Source organism: Berghia stephanieae, chromosome 5 (genome assembly GCF_034508935.2).
Source record: "Berghia stephanieae isolate SIO BIC M18660-M18661 chromosome 5, UCSD_Bste_1.3, whole genome shotgun sequence".
NCBI lineage: Eukaryota > Metazoa > Mollusca > Gastropoda > Nudibranchia > Aeolidiidae > Berghia > Berghia stephanieae.
This window is the reverse complement of record NC_088364.1, coordinates 66620253-66639767: the sequence shown is the minus strand read 5'-3', so window position 1 is coordinate 66639767 and position 19515 is coordinate 66620253. Positions and strand designations below refer to the sequence as shown.

At 34.3% G+C, this 19515-nt stretch overlaps 2 protein-coding genes across 3 annotated transcripts in view; both read left to right on the top strand.

The window, feature by feature from the left end:
• LOC144973468 (core histone macro-H2A.1-like) overlaps nucleotides 1-19515 on the top strand; it is a 592749-nt gene that overhangs the window by 527475 nt on the left and 45759 nt on the right. The window lies entirely within an intron of this gene.
• LOC144973450 (putative E3 ubiquitin-protein ligase HERC4) overlaps nucleotides 1-19515 on the top strand; it is a 36794-nt gene that overhangs the window by 16107 nt on the left and 1172 nt on the right. For both annotated transcript variants that reach the window (XM_078915910.1, XM_078915911.1), the window contains exons 16-28: nucleotides 45-245; nucleotides 4876-4962; nucleotides 5696-5881; nucleotides 6282-6329; nucleotides 10111-10206; nucleotides 11074-11192; nucleotides 11709-11756; nucleotides 13590-13656; nucleotides 14876-14958; nucleotides 15341-15449; nucleotides 16079-16153; nucleotides 16814-16916; nucleotides 18233-18285. In XM_078915910.1, the coding sequence (XP_078772036.1) occupies nucleotides 45-245; nucleotides 4876-4962; nucleotides 5696-5881; nucleotides 6282-6329; nucleotides 10111-10206; nucleotides 11074-11192; nucleotides 11709-11756; nucleotides 13590-13656; nucleotides 14876-14958; nucleotides 15341-15449; nucleotides 16079-16153; nucleotides 16814-16916; nucleotides 18233-18285 (1275 nt within the window). The remainder of the gene's footprint in view (nucleotides 1-44; nucleotides 246-4875; nucleotides 4963-5695; nucleotides 5882-6281; nucleotides 6330-10110; nucleotides 10207-11073; nucleotides 11193-11708; nucleotides 11757-13589; nucleotides 13657-14875; nucleotides 14959-15340; nucleotides 15450-16078; nucleotides 16154-16813; nucleotides 16917-18232; nucleotides 18286-19515) is intronic.

The following is a 19515-nucleotide window of genomic DNA, read 5'->3' as shown; positions in this document are numbered from 1 at the left end:
GTAATGGATAATGTAAAGCTTCATCTCTTGTGTTTCCTTGTCAGGTAAGAAAAAGGCAAACAGGTTTGCACACTTCAATGGAAATGCTTCAGAAACTGAATCAGGTAAACGACGATCAAAACCAAATCATTCCATGCCACAAGTTCTATGTCCCAGAACTGAAAGACAAGGTAAACATTCGTAATGACTACATCAGCTGGGTACAGCAGACAACGCAACAACAGGTGGGCGGCTTACTGGCTCAGGTTTGTATAACAACACTGTGGGTGTGTGTGGATTTCACGCAATCTTAACAACAGACTTGCCTGCCTACTTTACTCTCATTCTTTATTACAATGTTTAAATATTAGTTCATTCTTGTTCACAGTAAGTAAAAGCACTTTGAGTCCCATTGAATGGATAATGCGATATAAAAATGCTCAGTTTATTTATTTATTATAATTTTTTTTTTTTTTATTTTTTTTTTTGTGTAACTTTCAAGTCATCATAAAAATAAATTTTAAGAATCAAGATGAAAATTAAATCTTAAATTTGATCACATGTTCGATCACTTCTTTAGGATAGTAAGAAAAATTAGTATACAATTTAAAAAAAAAAAAATTTAAATCAATTTATATTCAGAGAAATACGATGCCCAGGCAGGTCTGTGACGTAACAAATATTTCTCTGAAGACATTTAATTTCATATTTTCATCAATTAAAATTCTGTATAGCTCTCCATGTGATCGTCAAAATGAGGATAATCAGAAGGTCTGAGGTTTGATCCCCAGTCGAGAAAGACTGATTTTTTTGTATTTTTCTTTCTTGCTTTGTTTGGCACCTTGTTCAGATCTTTATCTTGCAATAGTGCCTGCAAGTTTCTCAATTTCATATTTTCATAGCATTGACTTGACTCAGATGAAACTGGCATTAAGACATTAGACATTTTTTTAAATAATAAATATCAAGACTGGACGGTCATTTCCTCTCATCAACATTATATCTTACTTCAAAAACTGTCAAAATTTACTGAAACATGTCAATAGCCAAATTGAATGGAAGTAGTCCTTCGGAGCCATTGGGCCAATGGAGTCTGAGTTTATCCCGGTTTCTATAACATGAAACGGGCAATAGCAATTACTTGACATCCTTTGGATAGGATGCTAATCTATCGCAAAGAATTTTCCGCCAAATCAGACTCGGCTACCCATTCATTTAATGGAAGCTTCAATTTAATTAACGAGGACATGATATGCTGGAGCTTCCATTCAATTTGAAGTGATACCGAGCTGCTAGAAGCTGTGGACTGTAAAATGAAATAAATAAAAACGAATATAACAGCTTAATAAAAAATAACAAAATACCAAACACAGAACATTTCAGGCATGATAGGGTCTCTACTTTCCCTTTACATCCATTGTCACTGTCTTTGTGCTCGAATGAGACAATTTGATTTTATCCAGGCTTTGCTGGAATCATTTGCTATTAAGAGAGGCAATCAATTGTGAGTCTCAAACAAAGGTACACACATAGATTATTGATTGAATTTACAATTGCTCTCTCACTTAACTAGTTCTCTCTCTCTATCTCTCTCTATCTCTCTCTCTCTCTCCTCTCTCCCTCTCTCTCTCTCTCTTTTCTCTCTCTCTCTTCTCTCTCTCTCTCTCTCTCTCTCTCTCTCTCTCTCTCTCTCTCTCTCTCTCTCTCTCTCTCTCTCTCTCTCTCTCTCTCTCTCTCTCTCTCTCTCTCTCTCTTATGCTTTTTTGAACAGCATCTTGTGTACATCATGTCTAACATCCTCGATTGTGATCAAAATAATTTTCATAACTTTGTATGACAACTTTAACCACTTCCTTTACGATCATTAAACACACTGCTTTGTTTTCTCTAAATGTGCAAATTAAAACTCATTATCTTGTAGCATGGAAATAACACTTGAATCAGAAACCAAGGGATGATTTTCTTTCTTGATCTGTACTCAAATTTTACCGGTTGAAAAAATGTCTCCATTATGACATACCATTGAGTGAGTCTGCTTTGATTTTTGTGCATTTTTTTTTTGTTCATACATTTTACATAATAATCCAAACATCACATCTTTACATTAATTTTTTTTTAAAAGAAAAGAGAAAAATGGATGACTATTTTATTCATTACATAGTACATACAATCACAGCTAGATATTCTGAACATCTTATTTTCTATAAAAATTATATCGATCTACAGATTTAAAAAAAAAAATTCTTGATCAAAATTAATCATAGTTTTCTCCAGATTCAGGTTATGTTAACCAAAATTTTAGGAGAAAAGTGTGAAAAATATTATCTCTATAAGAAATGGATAATGTGTCTAAACTGAACTCTTTCATCAATTCAAAAGCATTTTAAAGTGACATTTGCATAATGTTGGTGTTAAAAATTTATGTATACATTTTTTACTTTAAATTCTGATTTATTATATTTTTTTTCCTAAAAATATTTTTAAAATCTTCATTTTGGTGTCTATACGGCATATGTTATGGTGCATGAGAGAATCAGTCGGATGGTGAAAAGCTTCGAGCTGAGATATTGCCAAGTTTAGTTTTATCAAAAATGAGTTCTTGTTACAAATGGTTAAATCAATCATTTTTGTACATATTTGAGAAATATTAAAGCTTAATTTGACTTCTAAATATTTTATTTAAAATATTTTTACAGCAAGTCGAGTTGGAAAGGTATGAAATTTGAGAAAAGTTGCGGAAGGACATTTGTTTTCTAAGAATCCAGTATGTAATGCATATCAAATTAAAGGGAATTTCCCTGGCTTTCCAATAAAACCCAGTGCACATGAATACATAAAGAATGCTGACAGTGAATAAAGTCTGCGCATCCATGAGCCGTCGGTGGTCAGTCGAGTGGTTTCAACGAATCTGGATCACGGCACTTCGGTACACAAAAAAATGCGCTCATATATCGAGTAAAAAAACATTTTCCCCTCCGAAATGCCTTCACCTTTCGATTGATCGACTCAACATGTGCCTTTAATTAATGCACTTGTATTTTCTGCAAAGCTCATTAAAATTATGCAGTACCATCCTTTGTCTAGCCCCTGTTTACATTCACAATCCTCACTTCCGCAAACAAAAATGGCACAGACAACAATAGTCGAAGCAGCTCATGTAGCAAATCTTATCAACCAGGCCACTAAAATCGGTTTTGGGGATATTGTTCAAAGCGAGAGTGCCTCTTAAATAATACGAGAGTATTTCAGCACCAGAGATATCCTTTCTGATTCTTCGGAACACGATGATGAGTCGATATCCCTCGAACAAGAATGGGAGACACACCCCCTTCTATCTTCAATTTAATATGTTTTTAAGTGTTTAATGGTTTAATTTAAATTCAATCTATTAGAAATGGATTATCTGTGTAATACTAACTCTCTTGGTTTTGAACATTAATCAAGAAAATATATTTGACAAGAGCTATGATTGGCACGACTAAGACTGAGACTGAGATTGAAACTGAGACAAAGTGTAAACGTGGCATGAATGACTCATGAGACATGGAATAAATTATTTGGTTGGAATAAATTGATTGTTATGCTTTTAATTTAACATGGGAAGGAATTCCATATGATCCTGTCAATTCTAGATTAGGGTTAATGTGAGATTTAGGGTTAGAGTTAGGGTTAAGGTTAATGTTTTAGATGTCTGCGCACTGTTCTTCAGTTTTTGACGTGGGTGGGGATCCTGACCTCCCATAGTGGGCAGGGAGGTACATGCTGTGTCTTCTATCCCCTCAACCCGTTTCCAATTGTTTCCTGTCGTTGTCTTGGAATGAGATTACTTGGTTTTGTCCTGGCCCTGGCCGGAGTTCCTTGGCTGGGAGGGAAACAGTCGAATGTATAGTTATAGTTTTGGGAGATGTATTTTTTTCCTTGTAAATCATCTCTCTGTTATGCATTGTATTATGTTTAGTTTACATTTTATATCATACGATTTGTAAACACTTGAGTGTATTCCTCTTAGTTGGGACCTGTGCTTGTGTCTGGATGAGACTTTTAGGTGATGTCAAACTAAGTGCTTTGACGGTGTGCTCTTGGAATCTACATCTGTTCCCTATTTGAACCAATTCCCCTTTGTCTCACCTTTTCTTTTGTGCTTTAATTGTAATTCTAGAACTTTTTACTATCCCATTTTCTTCCTTTTTACTGGCGCTGATATGACCTTAATGTGTTGCAAGCGCCGTAAAACCCTTAAAAACAAAAACAAAAACAATCAGTTTTTGACGAAAGTGTGTATTATCTGCGTGATGCAGGTTCGAATCCTATTGCTGCCATTTTTTCTGGCTCTAATAAAAGGTCATGATTTTTTAAAAATAGTTTTGCCCCATACTTTATAGATGCAGCAATCATTCTATAGATCATAACATCCTGTTGTCATGTCAGCTTTAAAAGTGACTGTACCGATGGCATTTACCCTTCCTGCAAAATCCTAATTAAGAATAATCAAAAAAATCAAAACTAAGTCCTGAACCATGCTTGAATATTTGAGAAAGGCTCGACTTATTTTTACTTACAATATTAAACTTATAGAACACAAAACACACTTATATTTCCTCTGAGAGAGGTAAATATGCTTGATAAAAGCTATCTCGACTTTGAGAGCCATTTTCTCAAAATCAGGTTTTCAGACCCTGACCCATGCATCTGACCATAACTTCATGAAAAATCACCCGATTTACTTCAAATAAAGATTAAAATGCTCATGGGAGCATATGCTTTCAGAAAATGCAAAAAATGCAAATCCAAAATCTTCATTATCCGACTGATTTTGTCATGCACTGACACATATTCACTTACGTAATTTTTTTTCCTTCTGATTAAAACAATTGAGCTTTCAAAATATTTCTATAGGGACTTTACTTCTGCAACTACCCTTTCCTGTTTGACGGGGCTGCAAAGAGCGTTTTGCTTCAGACAGACGCCGCTATGCAAATGCAGGTAAGAACTTGAATTTAACCAATGCCCCCTCCCTCTCCCCCTCCCCCATTCAGTTTTTCTTGTCCTTGTAGTGTTTTTCTCTTATTTTTTTTTCTCATTTTCTTTGACTCCAGTGTGAATGAGTACCTGGCCATAGGTAATAATGGATATCAGAAGAGTGTGAGTAAAAAATAAAGGATGCCTCACAAGTAACTAGTATTGTTTGAAATATCAATTTGTTCTTTGTGTCATGCTGGAGAAAAAATAAAACACGATGATGCTTATAAAACATGGTGAATCCTTGGAAATGCGCAATGTAAATTTTAAAATCTCTATTCTTTATCAATTCTTTCTTCCTTGCACCCGATTCCTTCCAATTATATATTATGTCACATATTTTGTATATAATTTTATAAAACAAGTTGGAAAAGGCTCTTTTCCCACACTCTCTCTCTCTCTCTCTCTCTCTCTCTCTCTCTCTCTCTCTGTCTTGTAAATTGAGTACGTTGCTGTTAACAGCGTTGTCTCTTTCAGAAAAAAAAAAATTGTAATATTGCCTAACAGTGACAGGCATCAAGTCTCATCTTACATGCTAAGTGTTCCTTTTTGGCTAGGGACCCCTTGTAAAGCACTTTGAGCATGTTTAGTGGATATTCCACAATATAGATGCTCAAGGAATTTTTTTTTAATTTTTATATTGCAACTTAGATAACCTTGCTTTGAATTTGACTCATTTTCTGACTCATTCCTTTAGAATGCCATTGAAAATGCTCAACGTCGTAACCTGGTGGGCTTCTTTTCCGGCCTGACATCCCAGCAGTCGTTCTTCGACCCGGTGAACCCCTGTCTCGTCCTGTTCATCTCCAGACACAATCTGGTCCAAGATGCTCTGGTACAGCTACAGAATAAGCATAGTGCTGATCTCAAGAAGCCTCTGAAGGTATGTTGATGAGGATGTTTGGTGGTGATGGTGGTAAGGATAACTATAGTTATATGTGATAAGGTTGTTGCACGCACAAACTTGTTTTGAATATATCAATGGTTTGTAATCATCTTGAGTGTATTCCTCTTAGTGGGAACCTGTGCTTATGTCTGGATGTAACATTTAGGTGATCTCAAACTAAGTAAACTGATAGTGTGCTCTTGGAATCTACATTTGTTTCCTATTTAAACTATACCCCTTTGTCTTACTTTTAATCGTAAATCTAGAACTTTTTTCAAAACCATCCCATTTCCTTCCTTTTTACTGGCGCTGAATTGACCTAAATGTGTCGCAAACATTGTAAAATTCTTAAAAACACAAAAATAATCATTAATCTTTGTTTCTTTTTCTTCCAAAGGTTGTGTTCATTGGAGAGGAAGCTGTTGACGAAGGAGGTGTTAGAAAGGTAATTTGAAATTTTTGGGTAAAAATTCCAACTGGTAATAAAGTCTCTAATAGGAATAAACCAGTCAAGCTAAACATGCATGAAAGACCTCTTGTGATGTATTTGTATTATTGGCTAAAACAATTTAAATCGACTGAGCGGCAATGTGGTCTTGCGGAAGGTCCTGGGTTTGAGTCTAGCTCAGTGCATAGTAGAGTCCTTGAAAAAGACTCTTTACTTACATTCTCTCACTGTACTCAGGTGTAAAATGAGTACCTGGCCGTTAACAGCATTGTCTCAGTCGGAAAAAATTGTAATATCGCCTAACAGGCATCATGTGTCATTCTATATGTTCTGTGTTGCTGTTGGTCTGGGACCCTTTGTAAAGCGATTTGAGCATGTTTAATGGATATTGCGCTATATAAAATCTTATGTGTGTGTTTTCAAGGCAAGCAGTCATTTATTGAAAGAATTAATGACTTCCTACATTCACATTTTAAACTAATTTTTCAATCTCTGCACTGAACCGAACTTGTGTTGAATTGGGTCATCATAACTTATGTCATTTAAATAATGGAACTGTGTTTTCAGTCCACCAGTGGACTGAAAACACAGCTGTGTATTCAGTCCACCGGAAATTAAAATATTTAAAAAGGACCAATTATCGTCTATACTTGTTACCTTAATCATTATTGACGACATTAATACTGAGCCTATTGTAAGTTAGGCATCATCAGAAGTGGACAAGCATAACATTTATGGCAATTTGACGGCTTAATATTATCATTGACAGCGTTTTATTAACTCTCGGAAAGTCGAGTGAGAGTTGTTTGAAATCTGGAGCCTGAAATAGATCTCAATTCTCGATACCATGGTTGCCAGATAGCCATTGGCCTGGCCAATTTGGCCAAAATTGGCCTCACAGAGAATAATTTTTCTATAATTAATTTAAAATTAACATTTATATCTATTTTTAATGTTTCCTAGTCCGTTAGAATTTTAATGATTATCAAAACCGATGAGTTTTCCAAGGAGATCAGAGTTTTAGTATTGTTTGCCCAAGTAAGGTTCTATTTGGTCACATCGATCACTGGCCTCGAGCACGCCTGTATACTCCCTTGGCAAAAAATTCTTAATTTTCAAGTTCAACACGTTGACGCCATTTTTGGTGACTCGAGAAGTTTGATCGACTTTTAATTTAAAAAAAAAAGTTATTTACTTTTACTCACTTTTAAGATTATTATTTTAATTTAGAACACGGTGAGACGTCAAAATGTATTGCCTTGTGTATTTCTTGTACGTGGCAATATGAATCCGGAGAAAAACGAAGCAAAAACGAACAAACAAAACAAAACCAACCAAAATAAATTTTTAAAAAGATAAAAGAAAAAGAGAGAACAACTTTATAGTTATAGGGTCTTGAATGGAGAGAACGGGGGTGGGGGGTGGGAGAGATTAGAGATAGAGTATAGATAGAGAGAGAGAGAGAGAGAGAGGGGGGGGGGGGTATTTTTAAGGTTACAGCTGGGAACACTTTTCGTGTAGACAATATCGGCGTGAGCAGCAAGGAAGATGACTCTACATTCTTTTAAGGACTCTTTTGTTTTTAAAGGCTTGATAGCACTTATAAAACATTGAGGTCATTTTAGGGCTAGTAGAAAGGAAAAAAATGGGATACCAGTCAAAAAAAATTTATTTTACAAGACATGATAGACGATGAACAATAGACCAACAACTACAATTCAAAGGACAAGGAATGATTTTGAAAGAAAAGGATCTTGGAAGCATACCATACATGGATATGAATTTTTCGTAATTTTACGAATGTTAGACAAATTTCCTGGGTGGGGTTCCGACCTCCCATAGTGGGCAGGGAGGTAGTTACTGTGTCTTCTATCCCCCTGTACCTGCTTTTCAATTGTTTCCTGTCATTGTCTTGGAATGAGATTACTTGGTTTTGTCCTGATTCTTGCCGGAGTTCCTTAGCTGGGAGGGATATAATCAAATGTATAGTTATAGTTTTGGGAGATGATATTTTTATCCTTGTAAATTATCTCTGTTATGCATTGTATTATGTTTAGTTTACATATATTATAAGAAACATTTGAGTGTATTCCTCTTAGTTGGGACCTGTGCTTGTGTCTGGATGAGATTTTTAGGTGATCTCAAACTAAGTATTTTGACAGTGTGCTCTTGGAATCTACACCTGTTCCTTATTTGAACCAATTCCCCTTTGTCTTACCTTTTCTTTTGTGCTTTAATTGTAATTCTAGAACTTTTTACTATCCCATTTTCCTCCTTTTTACTGGCGTTGATATGACCTTAATGTGTTGCAAGCGCCGTAAAACCCTTAAAAACTAAACATTAGACAAATTTCATAGCCAAATACGAAATTTTATGGAAAGTTACGAATTTTTAATTCTTAGTAATACTTAAATGATGATAATAATAATGATAATAATAATAATAATAATAATAATAATAATAATGATAATAATAATGATAATAATAATAATAATAATGATAATAATAATAATGATAAGAAGAAGATGAACTACTACTACTACTAATACTACTTCTACTACTACTACTACTACTACTACTACTATAATAATGCTAATAATGAATAATAAATAATAATAATAATAATAATAATAAAATAATAATAATAATAATAATAATAGTAATAATAGTAATAATAATAAATAATAATAATAGTAATAATAATAATAATAATAACTGGTGGACTGAAAACACGGTTCCTTAAATTATACAAAGGGGAATAATATGCAACAGTGTGATTTTTTTTCTTTTGTTTTGATGGCGCTTTAAATTAAACTAAAATCTACTTCTAATCTAATCTGACTTAAAAATTCTAATTACTCTTGATATTATTATATATATGGACTTATACGATGATTTTGTAGGAAGCTATGACACTGGGATGTTATAACACAGTTTTAGACCAATATTGAATTTTTCATAACCTCAGGAAAAGTCCTCCCAAGGTCAGGCTGGTCCTCGGTCCAGAAATCCAATAAAGGTCAAAAACTGTATATTGTTCCTGCAGTTAGTAAATCTTTATTAAATCTCTAGGTTCACAAACAGGCTTGAGGGAATGTATTTTTTCAAGTAGCTCTCATTATGAAACTACAGTATGAAACTACTGTTTCAATAATTCAACATCTTTATAAGTCATTGGTCCTAAGTAGTCCTTTTGAGTCATCAGCCCATGGAGCTTATCCAGCGTCTACTTTTGTGTTGATAGAAGTCGAGACTGAGTGAAAATAACTCTGCGAAATCAAAGCAGGCCTTTTTTGCATGAAAGTCGAGTAGCGAACACTTGTCATATTATAAGGTAACCATTTTGTTTTGTAGTCCTTCAAAGTCATTTGGCCCATGGAGCCGGAGTTTATCCCGGTTTCTATAGTATGAAATGGACAATAGCAATTGCTTGCTATCCTTTGGATGGATGCTAGTCTATCGCAAAGTACTTTCCACCAAAACTAACAGACCTAGCTACCCATTCACTGCTGGGTGGAGACAGGGGGGTCAGGAAAATAATCTCGACTGCACCCGGGATCGATCTTGGTCCCTTTGCTTGTGAAGTGAGTGCTCCACCGAGCAATTGGGACCCCCCGAGATAACCTTAGAAAAGAAAATATTTTATTACAAGGTCAATTTCAGAAGGGTTCAGATTGAAACTAAACTTAGTCTATTTTGGACACAAAGCACAAACGCTATATTGTTTGTTACTCTTTTACAAATTATTTAAAAGTTGTCTCTATTCTATCTATTCTAGGAGTTTTTCATGCTCCTTCTCAAGGAAGTGATGGACCCCAAATATGGCATGTTCAACACACATGACCAGTCAAACCTCTTGTGGTTTAACCCAATGGTAGGAAAAGTTTCTTTTGCCATTACCATCATCTTTAATTATGGCTCAGGTTATTATTATCTTCGTCTGTTTAAAAGATATTTCTTGGTCTCCTGTTCTTCCAATCTTCATCTTTTTCCTTCCTCCTGCTTGCTTTATCAGATCCTTTTCCTCCAATGTCTCCCACTCCATGACTTTCTCCTCCTAAATGAAATTCAGTTTTCATTAAATGCCTTCTTTATTTATTTTTTCATTACCATATAAACAGCTGCAATTTTTTTTCATCTGATTTTGATTTTTTTTTTTTTTTCAAACTTTCTCTGTTCTTGATAACTCTCCCCAATCCTTTGACTTTCTACATGCCTTTTTGTACTACTTTTTATTTTGAGATGAATAAAGGTTAAATATTATGATTTTTTTTTCGGGAGTCAAAAATTCATCAACAAGTGTAAAGCAACACTTGTAAAGCAATTTGTAAATTATTGCAGCCAAGTGGATGTCATCAGATCTTTGTAAATCAGTTGTCAACAGTTAACATATCATCTCCATGTGGCAACTCAAAGAGAGAGTCCATCAGATGACGGCTTGGACCAGTTGATTACAATGATAAGGAAAAGTAAAATCATCTCCCATTTTCCTCCTCGAATAAATAACGATAAATAACAAAATAGAAATTTCATTATATTGAACGAAGACGGATAATGTGGACTTTTCAGTTTTTCCTTTTATCCAACAAAACACAATAAACGAAACACAAAGGACGAATGAGAGCTGTGAGAAGGGTGTAGTTAAGGTGATTGTTTCATTCATTGTTTTTTTGTTGATAAAGGGGAAACCCGAAATATTTCAAAGCTTCAAGCAGCAATATTTTCATTTTCCTCCCCGCAGAGTTTCGATGGTCCTGGAATGTTCCGTATGATTGGCATCTTGTGCGGCCTGGCCATCTACAATTTCACCATCATTGACCTGCCCTTCCCCATGGCCCTCTTCAAAAAACTCCTCAAAAAGTATGGAATTGAGTATTGTTAATTTTGTTATTATTGTCAATTTTGTTATTATTGTTGTTGGCGGTAGTGTTGTTGTTGTTCTTCTTCTTCGTCTTAGTCGTTGCCATTATCATTGTTGTTGTTGTTTTTGTTGTTGTTGATAATAATATCATCATCATCATCATTATTATTATTATCATTATTATTGCTACTGCTATTATTATTATTATTATTATTATTATTATTATCATTATTATTTTATTTTTATTTTTATTATTACTATTATTATTTATCATTATTATTATATTTTTTTTATTTTAAAAAAAATTAATTATTTATGTTATCCGTATTATTTTTGAAATTATTATTGGGCAAAATTAATAAGGTTAAGTTGCTGGACCACATAAGATTTTCAAACTCAGAATTTACTAAGAAAGTAAGGAGTGCATGAAAGTCACCGGATAATGACCTTAAATGCTAACCCAGAAACTCATTTATATATACAAAAATAGATGATTTTCTTCTCCATCTTTTCAGACCTGTTAATCTCGATGATTTAAAAGAGCTCAAACCAACAATTGGAAAGTAAGTTTTTCTTTAATTTTCATGATGCGATCTTTCACTATGGTGGAAACTTGTAATTGTAAATTGATATTAGAATAGTAAATATTAAAGGGCCAAGGGATGAAAAGTCTTATTTTATTTATTTTTTTTGGTTTTGTTTTGTTTTGTTTTTTGTTTGTTTTTCTTGGGGGGCGGTGGGGGGGGGGTTGATATTGTTTTGATATATGGATATCACATGAAGTGCATAGATCAAAACTACCCTGAAAGAAAATGGACAAGAATCTATACAGATGGTTCATGCAATAAAGAACACACGTGTGGGGGCCTGGGAGTGCACATCGAGTACACAAATGGTCAACAAAAGGAGATCAGCAAACCGACTGGTACTCGCACTTCAATCTACAAGTCAGAGGCAGATGCAATCCATGAAGCTGTTAAGCAAATCCTCTCAGAAAATGAAAAGCCAAGACACATAGTGATTTTAACAGATGCTAAGAAAATTCTGGAGGATATAATGATGTCCTTTGCGGATGATATAGACGCCTTGGTGGAAGACCTCATGAAGCTAAGCAAGTTTACCAACATTGTACTGCAGTGGATTCCAGGACACTGTGGGATACTTGGAAATCAGATCGCTGACCAACTGGCAAAGGCAGGCAGTCGCATGCAGCAACCCTCCCCAATGTACTCAACAGGAGAAATTAACAAAATGGCCAAATTTATCCAGTCTCAGAGATGGAGAGAGAAGCACCCAGAATACAACATGAATGACCCAATCAAGGTGCTCAACAGAAAGGAACAGGTCATCATCTTCAGACTGAGAACTGGACACAACCAGTTAAAGGAACATATGTGGAGGATGTCCAGAGCAGGTGCCTCTGGACAATGTGACTGCGGACTTGAAAATGAAAATGGACATCATGTCCTAATGGAATGTCCAAGGTACAACCAGTTGAGAAGGAACTTCTGGCCTGATCCAACCCCATACTCAAAGAAGCTGTACGGCAGTGAGGACGACCTCAGGACCACTGTGGGCTTCATTCACCAGACCGGACTGACCATGTGACGTGACGGGAACGAAGAAGAAGAAGGATATCACATTTACCCTCTTTAAGTTAAGGTACATTTTTCATTCACTTATATGACTTATTTTTCAGTTTTGGCGAAAGAAATCGTTGAGTCTGTTATATTTTGTCTCAGACTGAGCACGTATGAACATTGCTTTTTTTACATCCTCTTCTCACCTATATATGTATCAAATATTATTCTGCCATACTCTGAAAAATTACATATTTAAAATTTTGGCCAGGAAACTCGTCCTTCAAATATCGATAAACTAAAATGACCCGTATCTTAACAAACACTCTGAAATCTGGGACTTTGCAAAGTCCCAGGTTTGAGAGTATTTGCCAAGATGATGGTCATTTTAATCAAACGAAATTTGAAGGATGAGTTTTCTGGCCTAAATTTTAAATACATAGTTTTTCAGGGTGCAGTGATATTGGCGTGCTTCTTTCATCAACTTATATATTGCTGTTAAACTCTCAAAAACAAAACAAACATTGATTTGATTGTAAAAAGTAATGAACAAAAATGATTATACAACGGGTTCAAAAAAATAACAAATAAGGAACGTTTCAGGCTCAAAACCCTTCTTCAGGCGACAACAATAAAAAAGAATAAAAACATAAATACATTACTAAAAAACATCTGGTTATATCCCTTTTTTTAAATTACTTTTTACAGTTCACAGCTTCTAGCAGCTTAGTATCACTTTGACTTGTATTAATTTCACTGTGAGATCGAGTTTATTGCTGTGTAAATAATTTTTGATAATAATTTTTTTTTCATTAGAGGATTACAAGATTTGCTGGATTATGATGAGGACGACTTTGAGGATGTCTTCTCTTTGTCATTTGAAGTAAGTTTAGATTGTCGTGGATTGAATTGGATTAAATTGGATTAATTTACTTGTTTATTTTTATATCTCCTGATTATTTCATTTGATACGTATCTGAGACTGTGACAAAAGGTTTTTGTGTCATTCGGCACAATAATTACTTTTTATCGGTTTCAGTCGGTTGAATAATGCAAAATAAACAAGACTGGCGATGTAGTTCCAGTTGAAAAACAAAAATAGTTTCTCAAAGGTTCAAAATAGTGTAGACAGATTGTCAACTTTGCCCACACTTTTTCGACCTTTTAAAAAGCTAAAACTACTATAATTCTGATACTAGATCGTCAGTTAATGATTTATTTTTCATTATTTGACTCAGAGAAACTGGTGAAAGCGAATTTTTTCTTTATTTTTTTTCCAATTAACTTCGTTTTGGAGAATTTGTGTGGCAAACATCACAAAAATGACCTGTTGGCACAGCCTCGTGTGTATTGCAGCAGAATCTCTGCTAACCCATGGTTGTGAAAGAGAAGCAACGTATCAGTTGACTGCATCACATACATATCTCAAAAAGAGGAGCAATGAGTTACTCATGACCGACTTACTTGATTTAAGTCCTTAAGTCTTTAAAACCCAGTCAGAGCAGAGGCCGTCAGTGATACTTCGCCATTTGGCTCTTCACCACCTGCTTCCTTGTGTAACCACTCTCCTTGCTTCCTCCAACAATTTCTTGGCCTCTCAGGTCTTCCTCCTCCTTGGGGATTCCATATCAGAGCCTGCCTTGTGATGTTGCAGGCAGGTTTTAAGTGTATGGCCTGTCTATTCCCACTTCCTCTTTCTGGTTTGTTGGTTGGCAACTTCCCAAAGACCTTCTTTTCTGACTTGATCCGTCCACCTGATGCCCAAAGTCATCCTTAGACATTTGTTTATATAAGTCTGTAGTTTGTAGGCGATGCGTTTGGTTGTACTCCCCGTTTCTGATTCATACATTAATTCAGACTTTACTTTAATATGAAAAAATGCTTAGTTTTGTCGAAACACCAATGTCTTTTGATTTCCAAATTTTCTTCAGGATGAGTTACACATGATACAGTATTATCATCTTTTCATAGGGGGATTTAATTATAAAATTAGTCTTTCATCTCAGCTCATATAAAAGGAAGTTGCATAAATAGGTTTAACAAAGTAAAATAATGTTTCTGTTTAATCTTGATATCATTTTTCGTGATGCGTCATTTCACAGGTAATGAGAGAGCACTTTGGGGAGACGACGTCCCATGAACTGTGCCCTGGCGGTGCCAACACTGTAGTCAACCAATCCAACAAGTAAGGGATATGATTTACACACAGTTTTGTTCTTGTTTATTTTTGAAAAAAAAAATTGTGCCAGGTTTTGAGAGTTTTTGTCAAGATGAGGGTCATTAAAATCGATCGATATTTGGACAAGTTTTCTGTTTTAATACATTTTCCTGGAGTATGGCAGTTAACTGGTTAAAGACAGGTATTTACTTGTTCAACGTTTGATATTTTATTATCCTAATAGAGAAAATGTGGTGAAGGATTATTCAATATGTCATTATTATAATAACCTTTTTTTTAAACTTTTTTTTTTATTATACAAATGTAATTTTCGTCTTTTCTATTTACTTTTGTCAATGAAATAATCCATTGAATGTTACTATTTTTGATTTTCTTCTTTTTTTCCCAGACAAGAGTATGTAAATTTGTATGTTGATGATGTGCTCAATGTGTCTGTAAATTCCCACTTTGAAGCTTTCAGCGAGGGATTCCATTCTGTCTGTGGAGGCAGAGTTCTTGTAAGTAGATAAGTCTGATAAAGAATGCTAAGATTATAGGGATATAAAAAATATACTTATTTTGACCATTAATTAATTTTTTTTTGATTTTGTGTTTGTTTTGTTTTATATCTCTTTTTGGAAAGGGGGGGGGGAGGGAGGGAGGAAAGGGGGGCATGTTGTCTGGTTTTATGGGGTGTGGGGGGTTGTTTGGTTTTGATTGTTTTATTATGTTTTTTTTTTTCTTTTTTGTTGTTTTTATGGTTTTCTTTTTTTTTTGGTTATTTTTTTTTCTTTTTTCTTTTTTTCTGTTATTGTGGAAAGGTGTTTTTTTTTATTTCTTAGCTGATATACAGTTGCTGATAGTCTCTGCCCGGGTCTGGGTGGTGCTTTGTTTTGATGGGATTTTTTTATTTCCTTTTAGTTAAGAAAAGGTATTTTCTTTTCCTTTTTAATTATGTAACTTTGAAGTATTTTATGCACGGCTTAACTCCTAAATACAATTATGCATATTTATGAATTGCATTGCTTTCTTTATTATTAATAATGGTGCAAATTAAAAACAAAAACCCTTTTAAACTTGTGTCTCATTTAGTTCACAAAAATCATAAAATGGAAAAACGCAATGAAAACTGTTCAAACTCTTTCAGGAACTATTTCATCCCCAAGAGCTCCAAGCAATGGTGATAGGCAATGAGGACTACGACTTTGAAGAGTTAGAAAAGGTACGATACAGTGGAATCCTCATAAACCGAACCCAAGTCTGTAGGACCAGACAGATTGGTTGACTTTAAGCAAGGTTGACTTTATTCATTATCAATGGAATACACTTTAACTCACTCAATCCTAGATTTTTTTGCTACTTTTCAAAATTGGAAAAAAAAAGTTTTAAAAATGAGCATGTGCATAGATAGTTTTATTCAACTACCATTAACACGTAAAAATTAAGAACATTAGCTCTGATACTTCTATAAATTTGTCTCAGAAGAATGTAATAAATAGGCATGGGGTAAAAGTAACCTCGGGTATACTACGGGTATAGTCAGTGTTAGGGTTGATTGAGTTAATAAAGATCAAAAAATTTGGGACCAACAAGAGGTGTTAACTTTAAACAGAAGTTGGCTTACTGCAGATTCCACTGGGTTTTTTTTTTTTATTATAATGATACTGTGTGTTTGTTGTATCAATATTTATTTTTTATCCTCATTGATCACCAGTGCACATTTGTGATTGCATATATATTCTACATGGGTAAACTGCATTTGATGTGATAATTAATAAAAGATATACTTCAAATACCAGATCCAGAATTGGGTCTTATTTTAATGTTATTTTTATATTTATATGAAAATGTTATCACCTTGAATTTGAATTATTTCATCCAGAACACGGATTACAAGGGTGAATATTACCGTCACCATCCAACCATCCAATTCTTTTGGGAAGTCTTCAGAACAATGTCTTTAGCCGACAAGAAAAAGTTTTTATGTAAGCATTTACATTTTTTGTTACTCTTGATGGTGGTGGTGATGTTTTTGCTTTTTTTAAAAAAAAAAAACACTTTTCAGAAAATTTTCTTTTTAAAAATGTAAAATATATTTGGGGTTCGTTTTTTGGGGGGGTGTGGCCTTTTAGACTTTTGTCGTCGATATTCTTACTTCCTTGTCATTGTCCTTGTATCTCTCTATTATTATTATTATTATTATTGTTATTATTATTATTATCATTATTATTATTGATATTCTTATTATTATTGTTATTATTGTTATTGTTATTATATTATTATTATTGTTATTGTTATTATTATTATTATTGTTATTATTGTTATTGTTATTGTTATTATTATTATTGTTATTATTATTATTATTATTATTATTGTATTATCATCACCATTATTATTATTAAATCTATATATCTGGAGATGTAGAATCTCCAACCTGACAACAGTGAGTCATTATGACTAAACTCCCACAGTGGGCAGGGTGGTACTTGCTGTGTCTTCTATACCAATATACCTGTTTTCTAATTATTTTGTCTTTGTCTGAGAATGAGATTACTTAGTTTTTTTCCTGACCCTGGCCAGAGTCCTTGGCTGGGAGGGAAACAGTCGAATGTATAGTTATAGTTTTGGGAGATGATATTTTTTTCATTGTAAATCATCTCTGTTATATACTGTTATTTTTTTCATGTTTAACTTTTGATTTGCAAACATTTGAGTGTATTCCTCTTCGGGGGGGGGGGATCTTGTGCTGGTGTCTGAGTTAGACTTTTAGGTGATCTCAAAGTACACTAATAGTGTGCTCTTGGGATCTACATCTGTCCCCTATTTTAACCACTCCCCTTTGTCTTACTTTTTCCTCAAGACCTTTTAATTGTACATCTAAAAATGTTTTCACTATTCAATTTTCTTCCTTTTTACGGGCGCGGATATAACCTTTATGTGTTGCAAGTGTCGTCAAACCTTGTATGCTATTTTCTTCCTTGATGTTGGCTTAGGAATCATTGAAAAGCTTCTTGAGCACATTCTATGAACATTGGGTTACATAAGTTCACATTTAATTGTTTGGATTTTCAATAATTTTATAGACAGAATGAAGTTGACTTCACTCGGGTCTTTATTTTTTTTTGTCATCCACGTTTATGAGTAATTAATTAGACTATAAAAGTCCATGGTAATACAGAGTTTTGTGTGTTGGTCCGTTATACTTCCAGATGGCAATGTTGTGATCTTGTAGCCAAACACATACTATCTATAGCTCACTTCTTGTTTTTTTAATGTGTGTTATTTTAACGTTTCATTTCAGTGTTTCTCACAGGCAGTTATCGTATTCCTGTCTTTGGAATGAAATACTTAAAAGTAAGTGAAACTTTATTAACACGTCTTATTTTATTTAAGGCTGAATTTAGGACTTATCCTTTACTAACCTTGTACAATAAGTAATAATTATGAAATCTCAAATATCTTGTTATGAAACCTTTACAAGACTTTTTCCATTTGCTGTTTACTTTTAAGAGAAAATTATGATTATGAACAAAAAATTGATGGAGGGGGCGGGGTTAAAAATCTTTTTTTTAGTCTAATCCTCTTTCAGTGACATTATTTTGGCCGCTTTGGGAAAGGTAAAGCTATTGGGTAACTCAATGTGGGTTAGGTCTTTTTACCTCCCTTTGTGGGCAGGAGTTCTCCTGTTGTCTTCTATCTCCGTATATCTCTGGGTGGGGTTCCTGACCTCCCATAGTGGGAAGGGAGGTACATACTGTCTCTTCTATTCCCCCTATTACTGTTTTCCAACTTGCTTTCTGTATTTGTCTTGGAATGAGATTACTTGGCTTTGTCCTGCCTGGCTGGGAGGGAAACAGTCAAATTTAAAGTTTTGGGAGATGATATTTTTTTTCCTTGTAAACCATCTCTCTGTTATGCACTGTATTATTTTTCTTTTACATATGTATGATTTATAAACAATTGAGTGTGTTCCTCTTGGCAGGGACCTGTGCTTGTGTCTGGATGAGACATTTAGTGGTCTCAAACTAAGTACACTGATAGTGTGATCTTGGAATCTACATGTGTTCCCTATTTGAACCAATTCCCCTTTGTCTTGCTAATTCTTGGGTGCTTTATTTGTAATTCTAGAACTTTTTACTATCCCATTTTCTTCCTTTTTACGGGTGCTGATATGTGCTAAATGTGTTGCAAGCACCATAAAACCCTCAAAAACAAATACAAACTCTCTTATCTGGTTTCTGAGTTGCTGACTTTGTCTTGGAATAGGATTGCTTGGTTTTGTATTGGCCCTTGCTGGAGTCCTTGGCTGAGAGGGAAACAAAGTGTTAAGTGTTAGTTTTTTTCCTTGTAAATCACCTTCATTATGCATTGATAGTTATATTTTTTGTATTGAACTATGTATCTTGTACACATTTATGTGTGTTCCTTTTGGTGGAGTCCTGTGCTGGTGTCTGGATGAGGTGATCTCAAACTAAGCACACAGATAGTGTGCTCTTGGAATCTACATCTGTTCCCTATTTGAACCAGTCCCGTTTATCTTTCTTTTTCTTGATTTACTTGTAATTCTAGAATTTATTCACTACC